The 20145-nt window shown below is 53.3% G+C and overlaps 1 protein-coding gene across 6 annotated transcripts in view; it reads left to right on the top strand.

Annotated features, from left to right (window-relative positions):
• Positions 1 to 20145, top strand: part of ZNF407 (zinc finger protein 407) — a 537168-nt gene that overhangs the window by 437159 nt on the left and 79864 nt on the right. For 3 of the 6 annotated variants that reach the window (XM_078060167.1, XM_036116990.2, XM_036116992.2), the window contains one exon: positions 8623 to 11125. The exons of the other annotated variants lie outside the window; for them this stretch is intronic. In XM_078060167.1, the coding sequence (XP_077916293.1) occupies positions 8623 to 9965 (1343 nt within the window). In that variant the 3' untranslated portion in view covers positions 9966 to 11125. Of the gene's footprint in view, positions 1 to 8622; positions 11126 to 20145 lie in introns of those variants that run through there. 6 annotated transcript variants of the gene reach the window in all.

Genomic DNA, 20145 nt, shown 5'->3' with positions numbered 1-20145 from the left:
AGGCCTCATCGTGTGTCTTTTGTTTGATATCTTTTCCAGCAGTTTTAAACTTTATTATGCAGGCATTTAGATATTCTGCAAGTTGAACATAGGAGTTTAACTTAGGTACTCAGGAAGGTGTTCAAAGTAAACACTGTAGTGGTTCCTGGTTAGGAAGAAAGTGTTTGTTTTCCGCCCTGACCGTGGCTGTGTCCGCACCTCCGTCCGCAGCCCTGAGCCACCACCGCTCCGTCCTCGTGTTCACGGAAGGCAGAGCGCGGTCCGTGGCCGGCCCCCAGACGTGCTGCCTGGGGCAGGCTGGGCAGCCCCGCGTACGGCCCCTGCTCACTCTGACTTCCACAGAACGAACCGGGCCATTGTGAGTGGCCTCAGTTTACTCCGCTCGTCCTGACAGTCGCTGTGAGCATAGCGCTGGGGTGTCCTCAGCAGCTGCTGGCTCACCCAGGTGAGCGTGACCTCCAGCACGCCCCACGGGCACGCGTGTGCCCTCTCTGGATCTCATCCTTGCGAAGGGGTGGGGCCTCGCCGTGTTGCCCCCACACGATGTTCAGGGCCCCCTCACCCACACAAGCCAGCTTAATAGGAAAATAGCAGTGATGTGCCCAGAACAGATGATTCATTTTAATATGTGGAGAAGAAATTTGCGTTGTTTTGGGTCTACATAAACAGCCACTGTCATTCGGCTATGAGCAGATGTTGGACCTCCGAAAGCTTTGCTGATAATTAAAATACTAACATTGAGCGTTTTACCCCAGCTGCAGGTTCTGTTTACTGTAAATTTGATTTTAATGGTGCCTCTGTGCTGTTACCAAGGAGCGGTTTGCTTTTTACCTTCATACAAAAGTGTCCACAATGAAGACAAATGTCTGTTTCCTCTCATTTCCTCGGGAAAGATAGGAAGATACTGCAGTATACAGGAAATCTGAACATGCCGACAAAAATGAGTGTGATCTTTTTGTAGGGTTTGCCCAAAAAACAGAAGGAGACAAGTTTAATCTGCCTTGTTAGCCCCTAAGCCCGCCTTGGAAGAGGAACGCCGCGCTAACAACATTGGCCGGCTTCTTCTTTGCATAATTTTACCTTTTAGAATGTGCGTGATTGTACAACTTTTGAAAAATAGGCCTTGTCTCCTAATATTGTGTTATCTGTACGGGGAGTTCTATAAGCCTGTCAGAGGACAGTAGGAAAAGGTCTTGGGCCCCCTAATTTCTTGACTCCGTAATGCAAAAAAGAACGTCGGTGCTAGTTTGAGTCGAACAGAGGAGGCGGCCTTACAGCAGGCCGCTGGGCTGCCGCTCCCCTGGGATCTTGGAAGGAAGCGTCCGAAGGCCAAGGCCGGGCATCCCGCAGCTCCTGGGATGCATCAGCCGTTACCACCACGCCGGGCGCCGAGACCGCTGCCGAGAGCAGGAGGGCCGGGGCCCCAGGGGAGGGCACGCCCGGAAGCCGGGACAGAAAGCGTCCCCCACGGAGCCCTCAGCGGCCAGGGGCTGACCTGGATACCCCCAAATGTGTACACAATGCCAAAGGCTCTCGGCGCTGATCCCGACACGACGGCACCTCCCCGTTGCTTTGCTCCAGACGGGACTTCAGACATTGAGCTCTTTCTGCTAGTGAATCAGCTGGCGATTTTTAGGAAGGTGCTCTTCATGGGTAAAAGACAAGATCAGAGTACTTTACAGTTTAACTTTAAAATCCCATTTCGTCATTTCTGTCACATGAGTCAAATTTCCGAAGTTCTGTGACCGTCGCAGGTCATCCTTCAGCGCCCCCGGCAGGCCTCTGCCACAGCCGAGAAAGGGTTACCCGCACGCTCCCCTTGACCTCCCTCCCAAAAAGCCTGTCAGGAGAACCTTAAAGCACCGTTCTTATCTTCCTGAGGGAGATTTGTGCGCCTGGCTCCCATTAGATCTTCATGCACGGAAACGATGATATATACCTAAGAGTCTGATATAACACAAAATTTTTTAGGGTTTGTGACTTTAAAGGTAAAATATTGTCTTTTATTCTTTGTCACTCTTCAGTGCCCATGGAAATATCTAGGCCCATGGAGACTGTTCACGGTAAAGTTAGAAATCTGGCCAGTCATGTATTTCTAACTTGAGATAAAATTTATTCTTAGTTTTGTCTGAACATCTTAGAATTTCTTTCAGGGGTGATATTTGATTATCTTTGATCACTACCAATCATAAATGTAGTACTAATGATAATTGAGAAAAAGGAACTAAAACTTTTGTCACTTAAATCTGTGTCCTGGCTTACTGTAAGTATTCCTTCAGTAAAAATTGCATGGTGTATCTTATAAAATTTTGTATTTGAACTTAGGTGGAAGGGTCTGTCAGAAAGGATGTGGACTTCAGTTAATTTTTCACAGAAAAATATTTTTTCTCATCTCTTCTTATAAAACAGTGGCCTTGGGGCGCCTGGGTAGCTCAGTCGGTTGAGCGTCTGCCTTCGGCTCAGGTCATGATTCCAGGGTCCTGGGACCGAGCCCCACATCGGGCTCCCTGCTCAGCGGGAAGCCTGCTTCTCCCTCTGCCCCTCCCCCTGCTTGTGCTCTCAGTCTCTCTCTCTCTCTCTCTCTCTGTGACAAATAAATAAATAAAACCTTTAAAAAAAAAAACAGTGGCCTTCACAAAGTTGAGGACAGGGCGATGGCTTTTACTGTAACTCTGACATCTACCTTTATACATTTATTTGTGGTACAAAGCAGATATTTACCAAATTGCCTTTTAATTATTATTTTGCAGTGTATATACCATCCTTAGGCTAGTTCATGGCAGAATGACCAAGACAGGTCTGTGCTCTGAAAGAAATCTCACTAGTACACCTATCATTTTTCACAAGCGTGCCGGAGACTAAAAATAATTTTGATTTTGTATCTCCAGTCACCTAAATATTTGTGATTTGTGTGTGCATTTTATTAACACTGACCAGAACACATTTCCAACCCTTGAAAATAATAGTCATAAGGTATTGACCATCTTTGTTCTCTCAAAAAAAATTTTTTTGTTAGCGAAATTGTCATTTTGGCCTGGGTTTGTAGGAATGAGAGGCTGCTCTCGCCATTGCGGTTATAAACCAGGTTGGAATTCCTTCTTAAACCCCTGCAGTGGAGTTTTCCTTCAGGGACGCGAGGCAGTGCAAAGCGTTTGGTCCAGGGAGCGCCCCCTAATTTGTGTCGTGTTCAGGTGGAAAGCCCTCACTTCTTCAAAACCAGGTTTTGGTGGGAGGAGCTCTCTTAGGGACATCCTACAGCAAGACCGGTAATTAGTATTGTCCAGAGAGTGACTACACTATGTAGCAATTATTGATATTGCTTTGACGGGCTGTGCTATTGTAGGAATAACTTATCCCCTGCTTCGAAATTTCTACAAGGTTATATTGCATTGAATTTTAATTTGTCATTTTTTCTGCTCTCACTTGAAAAACTTATAAGCTTTTGTGACATTAAAATATGGTTCTAATTTATTAGCATAATCTGTTAATATTGTTTCATTTTAATAGACATTAAGTATGATTTCTTAACGTTCTTGTTAAAATTACATCTTAAAATTGAAGTCAAGAAAAATTATATGTGGCTTAAGATTCACAGTGTCATGTGTGCCCCAAATTTTTATATGAAAAGTATTACTTTTTTAATCGTGTCCTATTTGAGGTGCTTTAACTGTGACAATGAGCCAGCCTAGCATTTTCAAGCTTAGTGCCCTTCCAGAACACAGAATCTCAAACACATACAGTAAGAGCGCCTCTCTGTCGGCTGGATAGAGTGCTCCCCGATTCGTGACTCCTTTAATAAAGCCTATTAGATCTTTACAAAATAATAATAAAAATAAAACACAGAGAATCTGACATAACCTAGCAGCGTGTAAACGTGGGATACAGTTTCAGGAGAAGCTTCGAGATTTAAAAATAAATGCTGCTGGCTGCCACGACGCGGCTCTCCCAGGGTATCCGCGCAAGCTTCCCCGGCGTGTGGAGCATCCCACCCCACACAAGGCTCTTTAATGCCGTCTTTATCTGCTACGCGATGCATGAAATCTACTTTCGGCTTCAGAACTGCGGGCCACCTTTGACCCCTTTCGTGGAGACACAATGTGACCTTTCTATTGTCATCGGCTTTCATTCTCCTGAAAATTCTATGAATTTTTATTACAAGTTTTTTTTAAGCCAAGCTGAGGCTTCCACAAATTACTTGACGCGGACGAGATGAAGTTGTTGAAGTGGCGTGAGATAAGTTTTACAGCCGGCCTGGGCGCCGCCGAGGAGTCCGGGCCCGTGTCCTGCAATGTCATACGCCAGTAACTGCTGAGCCTACTATTGGATAAATACATCATTTTATGGAACATTGATTGTTCTATAAACCCAATGGAGTATTATGCTCTATGATCAAACCATTTAGATTGTGTGTAGAGCACAGAAAATGCCGTATTCAGGATGGTACTAAAAGTGCCATTTGTGTATTTTATGGATGTCATTACAGGGGAAACTTCTCTCTGTAGGCCCTGTTTACTGCAAAATTTTTTAGTCTGTAATGACATTTTTCATTCACAACGTATGCCTTCAAGAGGGGGGCCCTTGTTTTATTTGTTTCATTCGAGTTTACTGCACAAATTCTGTACATTTTAATTAAATGTAAGCTTAACAAAAGCATAAGGTCTTTATTCTGTGAGAAAGAGCAATGACAGTAACAAAAGAATAACGTACACACACAGAAAGGAAGCAGTCGTGTGCTAGAGCCTGCGTGCAGCTTCCCATGAGCCCCCAGACAGCGAAACAGAGCCATCCCCGTGGTTCTGGGGGGTGTGAGCCTCTATCTGAACCCCTCCACTGCTGTGTGACACTTCGTGGTTTTCAACTCCGAGGATTCTCTCTTCAAGAAGGACCTGGAGGGCTCCTAATGATCTCCTGGAGAAGTGAGCCTAATTCCAAATCATTTCCCGGAAAACAAACCCTCCGCTCCCCGCAAAGCCCTTCTCATTTCAACCAAGTTGTAGACTTTCAATGCATTCAGCTATGAGAATGGCGTCTGTCTCTGTACTCCTGAAAGCAAATGGGCAGTAAGTTGGGATTTTTCATAAACAGGCAGGAGGCTGCATTTTAACCTATTTGCCCCTTCTGCACAGAGCGATTTATGGTCCTTTTGCAAACAGGTCCAGAAAGGCTGAATCAGATGCACGATTTGATTAGCTACTATGATCACAGTGAAATCCGACGTTGTCTTTGAAAGATATAAAGCATAGTGCAAACATTATGTCGGGCGTCCATGCTCCGTTAAAGATTGGTGCACTTTTGGACCGATAGCGGTGACTAAGCAGTTAAGGGTAAGCCTGTACTGAGTTCCTGTTTTCCAAATACTGTATCCATTTGGCCATTTGCATTGGTGAGCTTTACGGTTCATATTTACTAGAAAGAGCTCAGAAATTGAAGTTGATGTGCCCAGTAAATTCTTGGTCATAGCCCAGTTAGAATTTAAAGTTACAGTAGAGATTCACATTAGTTTGAAATGACACTTGAACTTCTGCATAGCTCCACATTAATTCATTATGGGCGAAATGGAAGAATCTTCAGTGGGTGAATCTTTTTCAATCTGATTGAGGCTGTTACATTTTATAGGTGCTATTTTTCAAAGCAGTACTGACAGCACTCGAAGTTATTAAATTGCTGAATCAAAAGATGGACCTGCACTCGCATTTATGAACTGTGATGGAGTAGCGGGGCTCGCGCCGAACTGAGGGTAAGATGTTGGCGGTGTCAGGCTTCATCACACGCCATCGTGACAGTGGTGTTTATCCATGTAGTTCACTTTAATGGTCTGGAAGTGGCTTAACCCACCTCTGGATTCAAATAAATTCAGTATAAGTAGTTCAGAATAGCGTCATTATCAGTGCTGCAAGGGATTCAGAGGATAATTCGACACCCAAGAGATTTTCCGTCCAGTTGCAGACTGAAGAAGGGGAGTGCGGGGGCTCCGGCCTGTAGGCTTTCTTCGGAGACCACCAGAGCACAGGACGCCTGGTGGCCCCTGCCTGCGCTCGTTTCTCCTGCTTTGACATCGAGGTACGATGTCCTCTTCTGTAATTAATTGGGGTTGATTTGTAGGCTGGCTTCTTTATTTTTGTGTCTTTATTTCTTCATGTCTCCCCCCGCCCCTGGCCCCAAACTCTAAGTTAGACTGAAAATGCCCTTGAAGTTAGGGAATGGACAGAACCAAGCAAATCAAGTTCAGGGTGTCATGATGACAGAACGGGCAGAAACTGGATGGAGTGCAGGGCGCTGAAGGCAAGCGGAACGGTTACGTCCCAGGTAGAGAAGAGGATGGAGGGGAGAAATTGCAAGGGTAGAGGAGGAAGACTGTGGCGGGTACGGCAGACCGGAGACCCAGGGGGCCCCGCGGACGGCACGCTGAGCAGGACGGCAGCACCCCGTGTCCACGCAGGCACGCACGGACGTGGGAACGGGGGCTCTGGAACGCCCTGTCCTCACCTGCCCAGCCTGCTGCCTGGCCTCCCGGCGCTTTTGAAGACAGAGATTTTAGGGAGATTTAAAGTTCAGAAGATAAACCGGGAGATGAGGTCCAAGTATAGACCATGATTCAGCCCTTCCTCTCGAGGACCCGTGTGGTTCACCTACTCTCGTGCTTGCCTTCTGAACTGTAATCTTCCCAGGGGTGAGCTTTTCTTTGACAAAGCAGGAGAAGGGGGAAGGGGAAGGCGGAGGGAGGGACATCACAACAGGCGCATCCCTGGGCAGGGCAGTTTAAGTGCACTCGGTTGGTTCCTGGAAACTCGCCCTAGGCTCACAGAACTGTTAGAAGGTCTTCAGAGGCCCTAGAGCTGGGAGTCCCCAGTGTGAAGACCACCGCTGCCCCGTGACACCCACCCCCAGACACCACACGGTGGGCATTCAGGAGCTGCTCGCTCACGGAGGCGTAGGAAGGAGCAAGCTTTCGTGCTCCCGGCCGGTTCTTCTCTTTCCTCAGAGGGTAAACAAGACACAGAGCGGGACGCTACAGTTAGGCCCGTCATTTAGCTACAGTCATCGATGCTTTGGCCCCTCCTCGGAGAAGGTTCAGTTGACCTTTGCGATGTGATGGCTTGGCCAGGCCTGGTCCACCCATGGCTGCAGGACCAGCCCGGAGCAGCGCCGCCCCTCCCCGCCGCGACCTCCCTCGCCGCCCCCCGGTCAGGGTATCCCATTATCCCCGAATGAGCATGAGGGAGAGGGAGGTGCTGCTGACAGAGATCGTCCTGGTTGATGCCACACGTCTTTTCCTGACCCGAGAGTCTGGGATTCTGTCGATTTCCCAAGATTCACGCTATAGAGAGTTGTCTGGGAAGGCACAATGTAAATTGGTCCTCATAGTTGTTTAGGAAGATGGATTACCTGTACACTTTACTTCCTCACTGCGAGTCAGAGCCTCAGCAGCTGAAAGAACATGGTGACAGAAAACCGATCCCACGAACTCGCTGTGCAGTGAGCTTCCTCCCAGTTATTTCCATGCACACACCAGCCACCAGGAGATCCTTCCACTCCCTCTGGCCTCTCACGTGAAGGGGGAAGCAGGACTTCCCCTGACCTCTGAGTGTCGAACAACAGAGCTTCGCTGCAGTGTGTGCGGGATGGGCCAGGAGTTTGCCTTGTTCAAACGTAGCACGGGAGTCCAGATCCTGGACCGTTGCCCACGGTCTGGGTGTGAGCCTGGGGGTGTCCTCTTGGCAAATGGGATGTAACAGCTTCTGGGGCTCCTCCCTGAGCCACTGCACCCACCGGACGCGGGCCTTGTCTGGGGTCCGTACTCAGAGTGGACTCTGTGTTGAAAGAAGTGCTTTCTTGCAGAAGAGCCCCAACATGGAGAACAAAGTGGTCTTTAAGGGATGCTAGCAGTACATAATCTTAGCATTTTCTTTGCTTTGGTAAGGATAAAGGTGCTTTTTAAAAATGACCTACAATAAAGAGAGTAAAGTGGAGCATTTCAGAACTGGGGTGGCCATTGAGATATGGAAACTCTCACAGAGATCACTGGCAGGTCGTTCTCTCATTTAGGGAGAAGGAGGCCACAGTAAGAACACAGGTAGAAAATTTGGGATTTAAAGACAAAAACAGGAACTCTGTTTAAAGAGTCATTCTGTTTTGATGGAAATAAAGATGGCAGTTGCCAGGCCTATTTTACCCTGTCAAGTTATTAAACAAGCATCGGCCTGGGTCGCAGGTGGCGCCGGGGAGGTGGGTGTGTGTGCGCGTCCTGTGCCCTCCTCACAGCTGTTCATAACCTTACAGAAAGATGCGCCTTTGGGTCAGAAGATACTGCCACCGCTCGGTGGCCTGCGCGCCCGCCGGCGACTGAGGTCTTGCTGGCAACGGCAGCCGCCGAGGGCAGTAGGCACGCTCCTTCCCAGGCGGCAGCTCTCCGCGGTGCCGTTCGGGCAGTGCGAGCAGAGGACGGGGAAAGGCCGGCTGCCGGCACCCCGTCCCCTCCCGCCCGTGGCCGCCCGCGGCCGCCCTGCAGTGTGGCTCACTCTAGAGTTTCTGCTGAGGCTTTGCAGCTGCTGCCGAAGACTTGTCTTACTTGTAAGCCTAAAAGTCGTTTTCCAGGCTCTAACTGGTCCCTGTCTCCCTTAGGCATCGTGTCCAAGTCCTACGAGTGCCGTTTGAAGGGTCAAGGAGCCGCCTTCGTGGAGACAGACAGCCCCTTCACGGCGGCCGCGCTGGCAGAGGCGGCCCCTGGCAGAGAGCGGCCCCTTAGGAGCAGCAGGAAGCAGGCGGCGGCGCCCGAGCAGGTCCAGCAGGTCATCATCATCCAGGGCTACGATGGCGAGTTCGCCCTCGACGCCTCGGTGGAGGAGACGGCCGCGGCCACGCTGCAGACGCTGGCGCTGGCCGGCCAGGTGGCCCGCGTGCTGCACATCACGGAGGACGGGCGGCTCATCGCTGCGGGCCACGGTGGCGCCCCCGTGGGCGGCGTGGTGCCCGGGCCGCTCCTGCCCGAGCAGTTGGCCGACGGAGCCACCCAGGTGGTGGTCGTGGGGGGCTCGATGGACGGCCGCGGCGTGGACGAAGCCCTCAGCCCGGGCGGTGCCGTGATTCAGCAGGTGACCAAGCAGGAGATTCTAGACCTCACCGAGGCCGGCGTCCCCCCGCCCGACACGGCCTCCGCCCTGGATGCCCTGCTGTGTGCGGTCACCGAGCTGGGAGGGGCGGAAGGCCGGGCCGGGCCCGACGACAGAGGCAGGTCCGGCCACAAAGACGTGCTGGTCCAGCTGCCCGGGCCGGACGCGCCCGCCTCCCCGCCCGCCGCCGCCCAGCCCGAGGCCCCCGAGATGCACATGTTCCAGGACGTCCGGGAGGGCGCGGCCGCCGTGGAGCCCGTGGAGCTGCTGACCCAGGTGGTGCGGCCCCCGGCCGTCCCCGCCTCGCAGGAGCGCGCGCAGGTGGCCTTCAAGAAGGTGGTGCAGGGCATGCTGCAGTTCGCCGTGTGCGACTCGGCCGCGGCCGGGCAGCTCATGGAGGAGGGCGTCACGCAGGTCATCGTGAACGAGGAGGGCACCGTGCACATGCTGGCCCGCGAGGGCTCGCAGATCATCATGCAGGGGGCCGAGGCGCACGGCCAGCACGTGGACCTGGCCGAGCCGGACGCGGAGATCTCCCAGATCATCGTGACGGAGGAGCTGGTGGAGGCCATGGTGCGGGAGTCCAGCGGCGGCTTCCCCGCGGGCGCCACGCACTACATCGTGACGGAGCTGCCCCCGGGCGCGCAGGAGGCGGCGGGCATGTACTCGCACACCGTCATCGAGGCGGCCGGCCCTCAGGAGATCCTGCAGGCCGGGCCCGCGCTTGGCGCCGAGGCCATGGTCCCAAATGCAGCCGAACAGTTGACAAGTATGGTCATTTACACCCAGGATGGCTCCCCGGCCGCGACCGTCATCCAGAGCCAAAGAGAGAGTCACGAACTCCAAGAAGCCTGAGGCACGGATCGTCACGCTCGGCCCCGGGCAGGGGTGGCCCGGTCCGGCCCGTGTGGGCACAGCCATCCCCGGGCTGCACGTGCCACGGCTTCGGGACAGCGGCGTGGCCGTCCGGAGGGGTGGCGGCCCGCGCTCGGGGCGAGGTGGGCACGGACACGGAGCAGCGCGCACCAGGTCCCCGGGGGCCCGCGGCCGGCCGCCCACCCGAGCCCCGCGCCGCTGGGTGGAGCCCCGTGCCAACCGCACCCGTTTCCTGTTCGGTTCTTTCGTGACTGGTCTTTTCCCTCTGTTCTGTCCACTGTGCTGAGGCGAAGCCACGTTGTTTTCGGTTTCCACCCACCCCCTCCCCCGCTCCCCGCAAATGTTTTCCCATTTCAGTTATCAAAGGATTGTGCCTAGTGGTGGAGAAGTCCGAATGGTGTATGTTGTGGCCTGAGACATGCCTGTTCGTGCAGTCCAGCATGGAGCCATTTTAACAGTTTATTATAGATTTGGTTAAAAATTGTAGCTACAAGTCCTCCCGTCTTGAGCAGTCCACCCTTGTCCATTCTTCTGAAATCGTAGGGTCACAGTGTCCCCAGACCAAAGGAAGACCTAGTAGCTCATCTGACGCATCAGTTTCCTCCCCCCGGACGTGGTGGGGGTGTTCCTAGCTCTGGTTGCACTCTGCTTAAAAGAAGCCTTCTCAAGCCTCTGGTTGAGAAAAGCCTTGATGTTTCTATTGGATGAAAATATACCTTGGTTAAGACAACCCAGTGCTTCTAATTTTGACTTCGTTTCATACAATAAAGTCTATATATGAAATGTGCACTCGGAAACTAGTGTTCATATCAATATTTTGCTTTTATAACGAATGTTTCTTCATATTGATACCATTTTTGCGGGATTTATTTGTGATTCGTGTCCTTGTGAAGAAGCTGACATTCAACGTTACTAACAGAAAGCCGCGCCCCTGCAGCCCCGGCCCCAGCCAGCGTCGTCCGTGTTTAGCTGTGGGTTCACGGCAACTGTGGAATGCGAGTCTGTGTTCTAGTAACTCACTTCTCCATACGATTGCTCTTCCTTTTCCAAACCTGTAAATACGATCCCCTCCCCCAAATGCAAAGGTTGTTTTTGTTCTATTTTTTTCTTTGAAATAAAATTATAGCGTTGAAAGAGAATGAGGTTCTCTTTTTTCCAGCAGCCAGCCAATGGGCAGCTGTAGAAACTGGAAAGAACTAGTCCTTCTGTCTGACAGGGCAGCTTCTCTGCCCGCTCTGCCCATGTCCAGGGCACCTCCCGCGGCCTTGTGCTGTCTTCTGAGGGCTTGGCACGTGGCCCAGGCACCTTCTGGTGACAATAGCGTCTTCTGTCACAGTTAGTATCTAAAAATTGTGAGGAGCAGACACGAGAAAAAAAGGAAGAGAAAACAGTGCCTTCTGAGTGTAAGGTCCCTTCCTGGGAGCGCAGGGTAGGGATGCGCTGCCCGCAGCACGTCCTCGTCCCTCTGCAGTCCGGCCATCCCAGGGCCACCTCCCTGACACAGCTATCCCTCCCCCACCCCCCAAAAAAATGAAAGGTAAAATTTCAAGTTTGACACCGAGAGTCATAATTAGCTGAGTATGACTTGCTCGTGTTTCTTAAAAATGGCAGGGCGATCCACTTCTTCCTAAACACTTGTCTCAGCCAACAGTGACAGGATCAACTCCCGTTTGTTACCAGGATAAAGGTGACCTTTATAAAGTGATGCCCCTCTCCAAGCTTCTCATACGTGTTAAAAAAAAAAAGCAGCAGCAGCAGCAGCGTGGGGGGGAGGGGGGCTATGTTTCCAGGTGGAAATATTCCTGCCTGATCACTCCTCCCCTTGGCTGCAGCCGGCGGCCCCCGGCTCCGATGCTAATTCCCGCCGGGGCCCCGTCCTCTACGGCTCACCTTTCTGCCTGAGTCCAGGCTGTTGACATCGACATGCTGCAGTTTACCGTTCGTGATTTATTTAGGATAAATATGTCTCCGGTGGCATTTAATCCTTCATAAAACCAGCGTAGCCCGCAGTGTCAGACCAGCAATCACGCTGTATGCACAATGAAAAGAGCAGGCCTTTGCATAAAAAAATTGTACAGAAGGTGTTTCGAGGCTCAGAAGGATTGCGAAGGATTCACTAAGCTAGTGTATCCTGTAATTACCGGTAGATCTGGGTTCATGTTCCCTCTCCCTTCTCTCTCATCACACAACCCTCGGGACGTACGGGAGTCGAAGGAGCACGTACACAAACTTGTGGCTCAGAATAACGAGGCGTGGCCGATCCTGTGAGCAGGCCACACAGCGGGTGCCCACGAAGAAGACACAGGCAAGCTTCCAGCCTCCCTTGGGGTTTTAGCTAGAGAAAACAGTCACGCTTTAAAGAAGCAAAAAACAAAGCAAACAACAGAGTTACCTGGAGACTAAAATCCAGAAAGGGCACCTTCATATGCAGCTATAGCCGACCAGCTGTATGACAGAGCCTCAGGGACGTCCAGCCTGCAGGGGGGCCACTGCCCTGACCACGTCGACAGAGAGAAATAGTTTAGGGTCCACCTTCCGGGCCAGAAGCTGGCCATAGAGGATGGGGAGTTACAGAGTTTTAGCCACTGATTGTCACTGTCATGAAACGTGGTGAGCCAAGCAGGCATCCCTCTGAGATGCTTCCGGAGTCCCTGGACAGTTGTAATGGTGGGAGGGTGGGCAGGAGGATGCTCCGAAACCTCTCCCCCACCACGCCCCAGAACACACGAGCAAAGAAACCCGCGTCTCCCGGGAGATAGCAAGGACAGCCTTTCTGCGAAGAACCAAGTGAATGTGCTAGGATTGCATCAGTGGGGTGCTAGAAGTTCCAGACGGCAGCTCAGGCCAGAACCGTGGACCTGACGCCCCAGAAGACAGGCGGTGGGTCTTTGGTCGGCCCCCTAATAAATGACGGCGAAGACCCCGCAGAGGCCCGAGGCCCGGCCACGCTCAGGCCAGACTCCGCAGCTCCGACCCGGCGCTCCCTCTAGGAGGCCGGAGACCTGCTGCCCGGGAGCCCGGCGCCCAGCCCAGTATTCGCATCCCTCTGTTCCCTCAAACCTCCTGTTTCCCCGAGCAGAGAGAGAGAAACGGCACGTAGGGAAGACCAGAGGGGCCAGCTTGGAAGCCTAACCCAGAGCTGCTTCTGGGACGAGAATTGGGAAACCAGAAAGGTCGTTCGTTGAGCAAACGAAGAAAGGAGCTCTAAGTTTTTCCCTTATTTTACTGTTGAATAGTAGCCCGTAATTTAAGAGCGCACACAGCTCACTTAAGCAACCTGCTCGTGTTCCGTCTTGTTGAAGAATACAATTCGCTTCCTACTCCTCGAGGGCGATATCATTTTACATGAAGAAAAGAGTTAGCTCAGATGGCAGTTTTACGTTTCGGAAGCACCTTCTAATCAGGGATTGGTGATTCATTATTAGCTTCAGCAGGCGATCCGTCTGACATGTAAGGGGAAAAAATTAGCAGCTGTCACTGCGTGATGAGTTAATTTCCTGATAGGCCTGACACTGAAAAGCCATTTGGAGACATGGCAGCGGCTGAGTACAAAACCTGGCACTGCTTTGTAACTGGAGATGAAGGAAGAGCGGAGGAGTGGGCCGGGGAGGGTCCCGCGGAGCCACAAGTGGGGGCCGCGGGTGCTGTGTGCACCCCCCGCCCCCGGGCATCGCCACGTCCAGGGCCGGTCCCCCCTGCCCTCGCCCGGCCGGCGTGTACCCGCGTCACCCCGCGAGGTGGGAGGGTCCCACGGGTGCCTGACATTTCCACGCAAGGGCGAGAGCGTGATGCTGTCCTTCTGATGGTCCCCTTGGCAGTTTTCATAATTGGAGCTCAGGCTTTCAATCGCGGGATCATGTTTTACCACCATAAAAAGGAACCCCATGAAACAAGTGCTGTGGGAACTCAGGAGGAGCCGCTGGGGCGGCCCAGGGGGGCTCGCCGTTCACGAACCTCCCTCCCACCCCGCTCTTGAATTGCTCCTTCCTCACGGGGTCCATTTCCAGCCCGCGCTGAACACAAAACAAAGCTTCAGTGTCCGAGACATGGGAGCTAGAGCTGGGCGTGAGGGACTCATGCGGCCTTCGTGGCTGAGGGGTCCTTGGTGAAGGCCGCACGGGCGGGCTTCTAGAATCAGGACCCAGCTATTGGCACCTGCACCGTTGCGGTGTTTCCCAAAACGAAGACGGACAGCATTACGAAAACAGGCGCCGTGCCCAGGGGGAGCCAGGGGTACAGGGGTAAGCCACGTCATCGCTGCTGTTCGACTCTGGGTCTGTCACATAAAGGAAGCAGAGCCCTCTCGAGGAATCTTTGCCTTGAGAAATCAGCATGAGGTAGAGAAACTTGTTTCTCCAAAACTCCTGGGGCCCTCAGCCCGGGACAGGAGTCAGCCTTCTGTTCTCTCCGTGGGACCCTAAGTGTGTGAGGTCATGCGGGCCCAGCCAAGATGGAATCGCCTGGGCGAGCACGTGGTCACCGAGGCCCGTCACCAGATTCGGATGAATCCGTTATAGATCTCACCAGGAATCACTTGCTTATTACTCCATGGCCCTACATTTTCAATACCTCTTAATAAATACTTTTAAAATGACTTAATTCCATACTTGTGGGTAATATACAATGGAATATTACGCAGCCATCAAAAAATGAAATCTTGCCATTTGCAACAACGTGGATGGAACTAGAGGGTGTTATGCTAAGCGAAATAAGTCAATCAGAGGAAGACATGTATCATATGATCTCACTGATACGAGGAATTTGAGAACCAAAACAGGATCATAGGGGAAGAGAGGAAAAAATGAAACAAGATGAAACCAGAGAGGGAGACAAACCATAAGGGACTCTTACTCTCAGGAAACAAACTGAGGGTTGCTGGAGTGGTGGGGGGTGGGAGGGATGGGGTGGCTGGGTGATGGACACTGGGGAGGGTATGTGCTATGGTGAGCTGTGAATTGTGCAAGACTGATGAATCACAGACCTGTACCTCTGAAACAAATAATACATTATATGTTAATTAATTGAATTTAAATTAAAAAAATAAGAATAGACTGACCTAACCGGGGCCTGGCTCCCAGCACCATGGAAGGATGACCTGCAGCCGCGACGAGTGGGAGTGTTGGACCAGGGCGCTCCGTCAGTGCCGTTGTCCGCGCTCTCCAGAACAGCTCACGTCACCCTTCCGATCACTTTGTAAGCAGAGCGATAAAAAACCAATGCAAACTAAAGGTTCGTGTTTCAGTTCCCAAACTGGGTTCCCACTCAGAGACGAGGAGCTGCTCCAGCCGGCCCCGGCGTCCCCCTCGGGGCAGCACGTGGCCAGGCAGTGTTGGGTGGGACCGGGGTCCCTCAGCAGGACGGCCTGTGTCCCCACGCACTGCTGTCCCCCGAGGCCTCAGCAGATCTTCAATGCCATCCTGCCTGGTCTGCAAATGGGGCCAGAGTCTGCGGGGAGACGCCACATCCCTGTCCGGCCCCGGCTTCCACCTTGGCCCCACTTGAAGGGCTCAAGGGATGTTTTAAGTGCAAAGCGCCACACGCAGCACATCACGGAACAGGGCTTCACCGCCCGTGACTCAGACCCGCTCTGTGACGCACGCGACAGCCGCCGTCTCCCCCACGTCTGGAAGGCTCCGCGCAGTGGGGTGTGGGCTCTGGCCCCAGCACAGGGGCCACTCCCTGGACAGGTTTGGAGGTAGAAGGTCCTCCCCTGTGGGCTGTGGGCGCCCCCGTCCTGGCCCTCTGGCCCTCACAGAGTACGGCCGCTTGTCCTCTTCTTCCCGCCGAGGACAGAGCTCCAGGGCAGAGGCCGCGACCCACCAGTGGCTCAGAGCTGGGAACGCCGGAGGCGGCCGGCACGTCCGTCTAAGGGACGGGTCGAGATACGCAGCCTCCGTCCCTCATCAGCCGCTGCTTATTTGCTGGCTCTTCTTCCTTGTGGTGACTTCTCAACAAAACTCTGGCAGGAGGGGACCACGGAGTGCCTCTCACACATATCATTATTGCTTGACGCGGTTCCACACGTTTCCCTGCTTATTTCCACCTTCTGCCAGAAGGATCCTGAGACCAAATCCCACGACAGGCTGAGTCAGGTTCGCACACCGCCCTGTCACGCCTGTTACGGGGACTTTCGGGCTTTTATCAACAGTAGACGACACAAGGGCCTTCCTCTTCCCTGCTAATCGTCCTGATCGAAAGGAAACAACACAGCCCTCGTGTGTGACACCAGGCGAAGTATCTCCCATTCTATGGAAATTACAATTCTATTTGCTTATTCCTGACTTCTTTCTGGCCCTAAGGTCCCCGGGCCAGTTCGATTGATCCCACCCATGATTCCTCCCTTGACGTTCTGTGAGAAGAAGCCCCGGTGTTCTTGTTGGTCTTGGATGATCGTGACCTTTTCTGGAGAGAGCCCTGTGGCCCCGGCGGGAGATGACGCAAGGGGGCCAAGCGAGCCTCAGGCCTGGGGCTTACTTGTCCACGCAGCCGAGTCCCCGATGCCGCCCGAGGTGGAGTGGGTCTGCTAGATGCTAGAGAGAAGCACCAAGAGGAGGGAAGTCGCACCGTGTTTAATGAGACCAAACTGCACACGGCCGGTCACACCTCAGTGCCTCCGAAATCGCTGGGTACTGTCCAGTCGGTGGCAGGGCTCACGCGCACTGCTCCTCGGCCCACCTGGGCTGGGGGCTCCGGTGGGGCGGCAGCTACTGGGAGGGAAGCGGGAGGAGGACCCCATGCCTCCTGCCTCGCTGGCCCGCCGTCCTGGGGCCTCCCTGGCCGCCCACGCCCCCCAGGCAGCCACAGGCGGGCAGGTGCCCCGAGCCCCGGTTCCCGCGGGTGCCGCCCAGCCGCCGGCGGTCGTGGGCTGCGTCGGGCAGTCGGGTTGGCCCCGAGGGGAGGCGAAGGGGACGGGCGCCTTCCGCCTCTTCCCTGGGCTGCTCCCGGGCGACAGCGGGTCTGGGAGCAAGGCTGGCGAAGCTTCCCTGCTCTCGGAGCCGGCAGGACGCCCAGCCGGCGCTGTCTTTCTGTCGGGAAATCTGCCACCGCGTGTCCTGTCCTGTCACTGGAGCATCAGCGGGCTCGAGTCTCTCGGCATATGGCGCGGCGGCAGCTTTCAGGAGCTGTGAGATCCAGATGCCAGCCCCAGGCTGGTCTCCTCCGGCAGGGACAGCTGGGCCTGGGCTCCGATGCGCCGCTCCTTCGTTCAGTTCTCCACCTGCGAACTGTGTCCGCTCACTGATGCATTCCGTGGTTTTCCCTCCTGATGCCTTCGGGCTTGCTTCCATTCCCGGAGCCCTTCCCTGAGCCTCCGAAGGGGCGGGCTGCCCCTGCCCGCCACCAGGGTGCCCAGAACAGGAGCAGGACGCGAGGGCGGTGGTCAAGGGCAAGGCCCCCTCCGGGGCTCCTGCACAGGCACCGGGCTGGGGAGGCCGGTCGGGGGATGGGGGTGGGGTGCCGTCCTCCCCTGCCCCCAGCCAGCTCCCCCTGCCTCGCCTCCCGCCAGGAGGATGGTGAGTGCTGGTGCCATCAGCTCCCCGAAGGCTGGGCTTTGCTCAGACCTTCCCGCAGAGATGGTCGTCTGCTCGCAGGCGCAGCGGCTGTGTCCTGGGAACGTGGAAGGGCACGCCCGGCAGGTCTCAAGTTTGATGGAGGGCAGGCCAGTGGGGCCGGTCTGCGAGAGGTGGTGACCTAGGGCCACCCCGAAGCCTTGGGCACGCATCCCCTCCTGCCACCGGGCTGACTTGGCTTTCCTCTTCTGCACGACGCAGAGAGCTGGTGAGACAGAGCCAGTCCCAAGCCAAGCTGGGAAATTCTAGGGGCACCGGCCTCCCCACAGGATGAAGAGGCTTGTGGGAAAGCAGGAAGGTTCTGGGCTCCTCCTCAAGCTGTGTTCCTCAGCGGCTCACACACCCCCTCGTTAGAAAGCAAAACATGAACTCACATCGGACACATGTATGAATAAATGTGACATAATATATATTTTATATATATAAATGGCACTGATGATATAACACAAACATGAAAATGGAGCTATTCAAGTAATGTAGGTAAAACAAACCATGTTTTATCACATTCCTGACCCGAACGGCTGTACACCATTGTTATATATTAGGACAATATTCATCTTTTCAAAAAGTGGATGTAGACGGGTATTTGAGAGAGTCTTGATCAATGGACACGCTTGGCCCTCTGGTCGGACCGAGTGTGATGGTGTTTTCAGCTGGCTGCCGTAGAGCTCCCCGTGAGAGGAGAAAGAGGGTCCCCTGGGGGCTGCCTCAGGGGGATCCTCTCCAGTGCAGGGTTTCTGGTCCGTTTAGTGGGGCTTAGCTTGGTAGAAACCACGCACTGTGGTCTGTAGGTCCACCCGGCCAGGCCCAGGGGGGCTGCCACGTGCAGCAACACGCCCCCTGCTCTGTGGTCCCCACTCGGCCCTCAGCAAACCTGTGACTGTGGCTGCTTCACAAACTGGCCCCATGAGGTGGCCGTCCTTGTCCTCGGGGTGTCTTCTGAATTTTTCAAAGAACACATAGAAATAGAAGTTCTAGCATTTTCTTTCTAGATGCAGCGGCTCACCTGCACCACACTCTGACCCACCCCACCAAAGCACCCCAATGTCCAGCACCTCCCTGTGCTCTCGCCACTCCCTGAGTCTCAAGAGGTGTTGGGACTGGAGCTGAGGCAGTTTTGCTGGACACTCGCGGTCAGGAGAGAAATGGGCTTAGCGGCCCGCACTTGGCTTCACCCGCTCAGACAGCACGAGTGTGAGGGTCTGTGAAGGGACAAGACAGCCCGGGCTTCTTGGCTTCCTGTGTGCTTGCTCCCCCGACCCCAGACACGTCCCCCCGACACTCATTCAGCACCCATCAACACCTTCTCAGCGGCACGTGAGGACGGAACACAGACCTGTATGCTTTCCTACCCCCAGCCCACAAAAAAGAGAGCTGAGGAACCAAATGGCATAATCCCACAAAGACAAACAGAGTAAGAGAAGCAGCAAGAGCTCGTATGAAAACAAGTTGCGGTGAAGGTGAAGAGTGTCAGGGAGTGGACCTCGCGGAGCAGACCAGAGAGAGCAGATGCTCGGTGCCAGCAGGGGCGGTCCCAGCCCCAGCACGCTGACTCGCGTCCCAGAGCCCTGAGACGTGGAGACAGCTGTGCCCTAGACAGTGCAGATGGCAAAGCTGGGGTGGGGCCGAAGCAGGTCCCTCCCGCACCTGACCTCCGCAGCCAGACATGAACTCTCCCCCACGTCCTAATCCGGGAGACAACTGGAAGCTTTTTCTCTTCTGGAGACAACTGGAAGCTTTTTCTCTTTTTCCAACCAGAAAGGCTCCGAGCTGGGGACCCAGCAAAGAGTGGGAGAGGCCATTCGTCAAATGGGATTAGGAGAAATTCTATGTACCAAATGAGACCCACTTCCAGTCTCTCTCCTGCTGGGCTCCAGTACAAGGGAAACCAAATATGTGACCTGATGGTTGAAGACCAGAGGATTCTTTACTGGAGAAACTGAACCACCCTAGAGAGGAGACCTCCATAGACAGATATTCAAGGTTTTCCCATTGAAAGGGCTGACTGCCACCAGGTCACTTTGGAGTGAAGGCCAACTGCCAAAAGACCCCACACAGAACTTCCAATCAGCCTTAGGGCCTCATTCAAATATGGGCATAAGGCCAGGGACCAACATGAATAAAAAAGATCAAAAATAAATAGGAGGGGAAAAAAGAAAGAAATCCAGTAGAAACATATTTAAAAAGAAAAATTCAGAAACTGCCCTTGAATAATAAGAGAATATATGCTTCCATGAAATAATAACACGTTTCTATATTTTTAAAAAGTAACAGTAAGAGAACAAGAAAAGAAATTTAGGAAATTAAAAATAAAATAGGTGTCATTTTTTAAAAATTCGTGTTTTTAAAAATTCCACCTTTGGAAGACAAAGTGAATAAAGCCCTCAGAAAGTAGGACCAAAAGGCAAAGAAATTCAATTAGGTGATACAACAAATCAGAAAGTTAAAATATCAGTGTAGGAGATCCAGAACCAACCAAGAGAAGGTCTAGAAAGGGAAAACAGAAAGAAGGAAGTGATCAAAGAATTAATTCAAGAAGATTTACCAGACTGAGAGATAAGGGTTTCCAGCTTGAAAGAACCCATTAAGTG

The sequence above is a fragment of the Halichoerus grypus genome, chromosome 13, assembly GCF_964656455.1.
Source record: "Halichoerus grypus chromosome 13, mHalGry1.hap1.1, whole genome shotgun sequence".
Classification (NCBI taxonomy): domain Eukaryota; kingdom Metazoa; phylum Chordata; class Mammalia; order Carnivora; family Phocidae; genus Halichoerus; species Halichoerus grypus.
The sequence above is the reverse complement of the archived record's forward strand: the minus strand, read 5'-3'. Positions and strand labels throughout refer to the sequence as shown.